Below are 7,500 nucleotides of genomic sequence, written 5' to 3'. Positions count from 1 at the left end.
TCATCAATAATAATGCTAATAAGAGGAAGATGATAAAGAAAAAAGGTATCACTATTATTTTTATTATCATCATAGCTATTATTATTTTCTTTATCATAATCAGTATGATTAATATTCTTATCATCATCATCATCTCCACCATTATTGTTATAAGCATAATGAAGCCTCTCTTGGCTTACATCACATTTGCCACTGACCCCCCCTTCCACTAACACAATTGATTATTTTTTCTAGATCCGCTACTCTGTATTTCTGTTTTCATGTAAGTGTTTGTTTGTGTGCATATGCATTTGCATGTGCATGTGCATGTGTGTGCATTAATATAGAAATCTAACTCTCTGTTATCACACCTCATTGGTTATAGATCTGCATGTGATGCAGAAAATTTTAGACAGTGGAACTTATGAATTAATTGAAATATGTGGTTCTCAAGCAGACAATCAACCCACATATTCTCTTAATGCTGTCCCCTAGATACTGCACCAATAAGAAAGATCTTAAGCAATATTAAATTAAAAAATGAAGTTTAAAAAAACTAAATAAATACTGAATTTGCTAAGAATACAAAACAAAATAGAATAGAACATATAAGAGCATAACCATTAATTTCAGGGTTGAACAAAGAAATGAATGGATTGACAGTTTCACCTAAGGTCACTTGAGGGCCGGGTGACCTATACCCTTGCTTATTAGAACATCCATCCTCTGCTGGTTAAGATCATCCAAGAAGCCTTTGCAGTCATACTAACAAAGGTAATCTGTTGTTAATAACACTCACACATTGTGGGCATGGCCTGTCAACATAATATGTTCATTCAATAATGACCAAGCACTGACTAACAAAAGCTAACAATGTAACCAATCAGATCTGGCACAATGCCATGTGCACAGCCCACATAACTTTGATACAAATGATGCCTGAATTTTGTGTGTGACAGTGAACTTAGGTGCGTGTTAGCAGAAGAATGTTAATTTTTGAGGTATGCATAATAGCAGTAACTCATGATAGCAGAGGGTTAAGTGTATATGAATCTGTGTGTGTGTGTGTGTGTGTGTGTGTGTGTGTGTGTGTGTGTGTGTGTGTGTGTGTGTGTGTGTGTGTGTGTGTGTGTGTGTGTGTGTGTGTGTGTGTGTGTGTGTGTGTGTGTGTGTGTGTGTGTGTGTGTGTGTGTGTGTGTGTGTGTGTGTGTGTGTGTAAATTAATCTAGGTATATAGAAAAATAATGTATTTTGAGTGTTTATGCAAACACTTATATACCTGATCTACAAAACTTACACAACATTTTCCCAGAAAAAAAAGTTTGGGTATTTAAACAAGCATGCTACATGTCAAAAAAATCTATAAGCAATTAGTGTCAAGCCCTTCAGAGATATTAGTTCACGCATATTTTCCCATTTTCTGTTACAAAGAAAACGGAAAGCTCTAGCATTTTTCTGCCAGTAAAAGTTAAAATGAGAAGCACATCAGCATTATGTACTTTTCATAAAATTATTGGGGAGATCTGCGGCAGTGAGGTATTCCTTGACCTAATCCGTGGTGCAAATCAAATTATAAAAAGCTTTAGCCAGGTACAACCATTCATGCAAAGAGAGTGCAATCATCTACAAAAAAATAATAATAATAATTTTTTTTGGTTGGGAGACTAAAATTTTGGTTTTGAAATTTGTACACCACAAAGGGAAAATAATCCTCATGGCTAATATTTTCATTTCCATTCTTTCTTTTTTCAAGTCATTTTTGGTTAGTTATTAGCAATGGGTGGTAAATATTGGGCCAATTTTTCAATTAATCGAAGAATAAGTATATCAGCATTTTGGTAACACTAAAGCCCTAGAGCAGCCAATAGGGTTAATAGGCCAAGAAATATGATTTGAACAGAAATGTTGAACCTATTACAGGATTTCAAAGTTTGTTGACTTCCAATCAACACAACAATGAAATAGCAATGTAAGAAAAAAACAACTTTATCAAAATCCACACAAAGGATCAATACTGCTGATCATCACAGCTTTGTCTCCCGGATAATTTCAGAAAAGTGGATGGGTTGTTACCCTCGGTAGTTCCACCAACACCACCACCACCAACACCACCACCACCAGTCCCCGGCACGTTCAAGAAGCGTCCAAATTTGGGTGGTTCACCCAGAGATGTAGGCGTGGGCGCGGGGGGCGGAGCTTGGGGGGAAGCCCCGCCCTCCTCCACTGTCAGGGAAAATGGATGGTCAGAAGAACAGAAAATGGAGGAAAGAGCTGGTAAAAAAGGTGAAAAAAGAAAAAAAGATCAAAGAAATGAAGAAACGAGAGAATGCTAATCATCTCAGTATAATTATTGACAGCAGATGAGAGGGAAAAAAAAATTGTGTTGGAAGATATTGTAGGCGACAGTGAATAAAAAAGTGTTGTGGTTATAATGACTGCTATACTTGTTTCCTAACAATGTCTTTAGTAAGTAATGCAAGAGCATGAATGGAAGAGAAGAAACCAATTATCAAAAGAAAAGTAATATCTCAATGTATCCTAAAGACCATTAATGAACAAGAGAAAAGAAAGAAAAAAGTGGTCAGGTGTAGCTTTATAGTAGCCTCAGCAAAAAAAAGGAGAGAACATAAAAAAGACTCATTATTGTAACAGCATAAAAGCAATGCCATAAAGCTTTTCTTATTGTGCTGTTAAAGATTGCCAGTACCCGAATCTTGTTAGACACAGTGATTGGGGTTTTGAGTAATATATTATCATCAAGCAGCTTTGCTTTTGGTCAAGTTAATCCAGCAACCAATTTGATAACATAGCTCCTCTTCTAACATCCTATGAAAATTAGAATTGCCAAGCTATAAATTTAAAAGATATAATGTTTATGAAAAAGCCTTTGATTTTCTCTTTCCTTTTTTGATAGGTAAATTCCAAAAATTGGTTTATTTCTGAAAAGAAATAAACCAATACATTCCAGTATCTAACAATAGAAATAAAAATAAAATACATTTGTAACTGGATCAAAGATAAAAAAGTAAATGTATATCTAACAATATAACAACATCAAACTCCATGAGTAGAGAGAGAATAAAAAAGAAAAGAAGACTTAAAAGCACCTACATACATATGGGCACATTTCACAATAATATGCACCTATTGTACCATAACCAAGTAAGGAGCTAGACATTGTAATAGTAATAGATGCATGCATTGGATTAGATATAAGACAATGTATAATGGTACTAATACCTGTAAAAAGGACAATGGAAACTACATAATCCACTTCTCCCATCACAAAGAATGTTATAGTTACATGTAGTTATAATAAAATGGATCACAGCAGGTCAAAGAGATAAAGAAAGAATGATGTCTGTGAAGAATTCAAGAAATACTGCTAAAGAGGAATATTATATCCTAGCACACATGATATCAAAGATATGACATTAAGCTAGTAAAACCTGCATGTGAAATCCAGACAAGAAAGACATTAGTTGTAAACATTTACTATAACTAGTGTAAAGATAAATGATTTGACTGCATGTTTTAAAATGGACAAAGGAGTGTTAAAACTTTAATAGCAGTCTCTCTTTAAGTAAAAGACATAGTCAAATGAGAAGATACACATGTTATATAATTGTATTAAATAGATATGGTGCTGAGTGAACAAAAGATATATGCAGTGAAGATAGCATAAAATGAGGTGTTGAAGAAGCATAGCACACAACTATGTCAATGATTTAATAGCATAATATATTTTTTAAATTGAAAGTTTGAAGAAAATGAAAACTATATTCTAGACAAGTATATATCTATCAAACAATTCTAGACAAGTATATATCAATCAAACAACAAAACTCCTTATAATGAATATATTGAATATATCATTAACATTTGAGCCTGGGATCTCTCTATCATTAATAACAATTACTCTACATTAAATACCAAATATTCTTAAGTAAACAGTTCAAAATCTACTCATAGAAAATGAAATGAGAAGTCAGACAAAATTACAGGCTCTTAAGCAGTCTACAAAATATTTATTACGTGTCAAAAAATGCTTAAAATCTTAATTCTGACAACACTGTGGGAATGCAGCAAAATCTGTCATAAAACACTGAAAGCTATGGTCAAAATAATAACAGTGAGCAAGGAGGAAAGTGTGCATGTCAAAAGAAAATGAGACAACAGCCACAATACCAAGGATTGATACAAAACATTAACATTAAAATAAAATTCATAAATAAAAACAAGACAGGCAGTATAATACTGTAGTAAATAAGAAATGTGTATTTCACTCTGAAAGTGAATCAAACATGTGGAAATCATCAATCAGCCGGAACTAGCAACAACCTTAGACCAGCCAACGAAACTACAACACTTTTATTGATACAGAAACCTTTCAAAAAAGGGAATCAAGTAAAACTGGAATACCTTCTACAGCCTTCCAGACGGATTTCCAAAAATTTCCTTTCCAACCCAGTACGATGGCAATCTACAATTATTACAGCAATTTAGTAATGAACTATTTATTCTCATATTACAGCAATGTATACAGAATATACTTAGACTGCTGCTAATTACTGTATCATATAGGAAATTCAAACACTTTCCTACAGTCACACTTGCCTATTCCTGTTGAGTGCCTTCTTATGATATACCTCCCTGAGGATGATTCTGGCACTTCCAGATGAGTGCCATAATTAGGCCCCATTGGAGGGTGAAGTAGGTGAGATGGAGAGGGAGTGCTGAGTGAGCGCATCCTGGCCATTTCTGGCTCCGAGGAGTGCGGCACAGGACCCGTATACGATCGTTTTAACCCACTCGACAGGAGATCCATAAAACCTTGAGCATATATGAGTTCCATTCAGATATCTATATTTCTTCAATTCAACCTCTAGTATAAAAAACGAAAACCATCAATCAATACCATCAATAAAAAAAAGAAAAAAAAGTCCTCTTTTAAAATTCTTTGCAGATTTGCTGATGATTGGGAGAAGCAACCAAAGTTCATTTGTGTCTTCTTCAGGTCAGAGTTTGGGAAAGTACACTGCAAATTCTTGTGTATGAGAGAACATTAGTTTGCAGTGAGCACCATCATTCCATATCAAAGGAAATGTATCTGTTGTTTATAAGATTAATAAAAGCAAAGACAAGTGAGAGCAATCTCTGTCTTAAAGAGAAGTCCTGTCTACACTTTTGCCAGAGGTTCCATCTTCATGGAACTCCTTCACAAATTCTGAGAAAGACTTTACAGCCACTTACCAACCTAACACAGTAGTTTAAGATATTCAACTCTACTACAACATACAATAGACATAGTGTATCACAAAATTGAGAAAAAAAAGGAAAAAGGAAGACAAATTAATAAAATGTGTTTTGTCATGCTACTTGTAAACATGCCCTATTCCGAACTCATGCAAAAGCTACCATAACTGCACAATCCACAATATTCAAAACAGTATCATTATGTAAAAATAAAATTCATCTTTGGAGGCAAAAAAAATTAACAGTGAATGTAAGAGTGAGAGTATAGTCCCAAGAAATTAGTGTTAAATATAACTTGCAAAATCTGTGCTAGTTAATAGGCACTAAAAATAATAAACTATATAAGTGAACTTGCATCAGTTGCTCAAGTAAGCCACATACCCATCTAAAACCAAATTAATAAGTTAAGGAAAATGAAACCAATTCAGAACCAATGTCCATGTGACCGTCTTCTCATGAATATATATCATATAAAGATAGCATACCAACAACCCTTAAAACAGAACAGATTTCAATTTACATTTACTCCACCCTGAAAAAAGCTGAAAGAAGGCTATGTAAGATGCACTAACTCATCTTTTAGTGTTCAATTTCACTTGTATATTAGAAACATAACATGATGTTAGTGTAATTTTGTTAACTCATCACTTAAAGATTTCCTTCTGCAGTAATTCATAAGAGATTACAGCTGTATAAGATAAAATTTCATGCAAGCCTGTGCACTTCTTTGTAAGTTCTAATTTTGTCTGTATATATGTCATTCTGTGTTGGAAAAAAATCAACTTTCCTTTTCCCTATGCAATTTCAATAAAAATATTTATGATCTGCATTCAGAAGATTTTTTTAAAAAGGAAAAAAAAAATCTAAAATCCATCCATAAACAAGACAATGAATTTCTGGAGACTAAATTAACAATGATAAACTTCATGCACCACAAGTGCAAACTACAATATACAGACAATCATGAGAATCAGTAACTAAATGGAAGAATCATCATCTAATTTGACCACGCTTCTCATATCTCTTATCAGTTATTCTGTGCACTAGTGCTGGTAGGCCACATTTTTTCTTACCCCCTGCTCCTTTTGTTATTTTGGAAAAGAAATATATCATGGCATACAAATTAATATTTCAATCATCTGGGAAATTACACTAACAATGTTTTGTTATTGATAGCTTCTTTACACACAAAAAAAACTATATTGTATGTATTATTAAATACAGTGGGACAAATTCCATCCAAATGCACCTGAAAGTTTTTCTCCATTACCCTAACTATGGATACATAAAAAGTATATATATAATATGTATATAATAAAAAATATTTTTTGTCATCTCTTGCTTGTACTCACTTTTAGAGGAAGAATGATTACGACCAATTTCAGCCAAGCTGCGGATGAGTGGCAGACGGGACATATTCCCATTCTCTTTGTGTTTCTGCTTCTCATACAGATGCTTATGCCTCCGCAGGAGAGCATCACGGAACTGTCAGATACCAAGCATGTTATTCAGAAACAACTTAAAAAATTAATTAGTAGTAGTATATTTAAAGGGAACACAAAACCATTTTCTTCATCACATAATAACTAAAGCTTGGTGTGTTCAAATAAAGAAATAAAGTAATGGCAGCAACAGAAAGAAAAAACGTATGAAAAAGAACACCAACTTTTGTCTATTCTTTATATCAGGATCATTAGCACAAAATAAACATTTTTGATTTTTATAAATAAGTTTTTAAAACATGTAGATGAATTTCAAAACCATATTGAAATAAAGGATAGAAAATAAAAGTTGCATAAAACAAAGAAGAGAGTAAAGCACAAGACGCAGAAAAAAAGTCTTAGGAAGAAAAACAATAAAGAAACCAAAAATTACCATAATTAACACTCATGCCAAGCAATTACTTCAATACCTTTTCCCTTCCATTAAGAGGTAGCTGCCCTTGATTAATCATGTTGTCAAGAACAAGGTCTGCAATGGTGTCCAGACTTGAGGCATCCATATCAAGGATGACAGTTCCATTGAGGAGGAAAGATCGGAGTTCGAAGAGTGAATGGAGGGAGAGCGTTGCCACGTGAGGTTTGGACCACCGTTCCCCTCCTTCTTCCACATCCTCCTCAAACTTGATCCATCTGCAATAATGAGAGTGTGGAATAAAAGAGAGAGAGAGAGAGAGAGAGAGAGAGAGAGAGAGAGAGAGAGAGAGAGAGCAGAGAGAGAGGAGAGGGAGAGAGAGAGAGGGAAGAGAGAGAGAGAGAGAGAGGA

The 7,500-nt window shown here is 34.0% G+C and overlaps 1 protein-coding gene across 4 annotated transcripts in view; it reads right to left on the bottom strand.

Moving 5' to 3' along the window:
- Positions 1-7,367, bottom strand: part of LOC119577071 (sodium bicarbonate cotransporter 3-like) — a gene marked incomplete at its 5' end in the record, with an annotated part of 30,488 nt that extends 23,121 nt beyond the window's left edge. For 2 of the 4 annotated variants that reach the window (XM_037924751.1, XM_037924748.1), the window contains 3 exon segments: positions 2,053-2,202; positions 6,588-6,720; positions 7,148-7,367. In XM_037924751.1, coding sequence (XP_037780679.1) covers positions 2,053-2,202; positions 6,588-6,720; positions 7,148-7,367 — 503 coding nt within the window. 4 annotated transcript variants of the gene reach the window in all.
- Between the last annotated feature and the right edge of the window lie 133 nt (positions 7,368-7,500).

The sequence above is a fragment of the Penaeus monodon genome, chromosome 9, assembly GCF_015228065.2.
Source record: "Penaeus monodon isolate SGIC_2016 chromosome 9, NSTDA_Pmon_1, whole genome shotgun sequence".
Taxonomy (NCBI): Eukaryota; Metazoa; Arthropoda; class Malacostraca; order Decapoda; family Penaeidae; genus Penaeus; species Penaeus monodon.
This window is presented reverse-complemented; position numbering and strand designations above follow the sequence as displayed.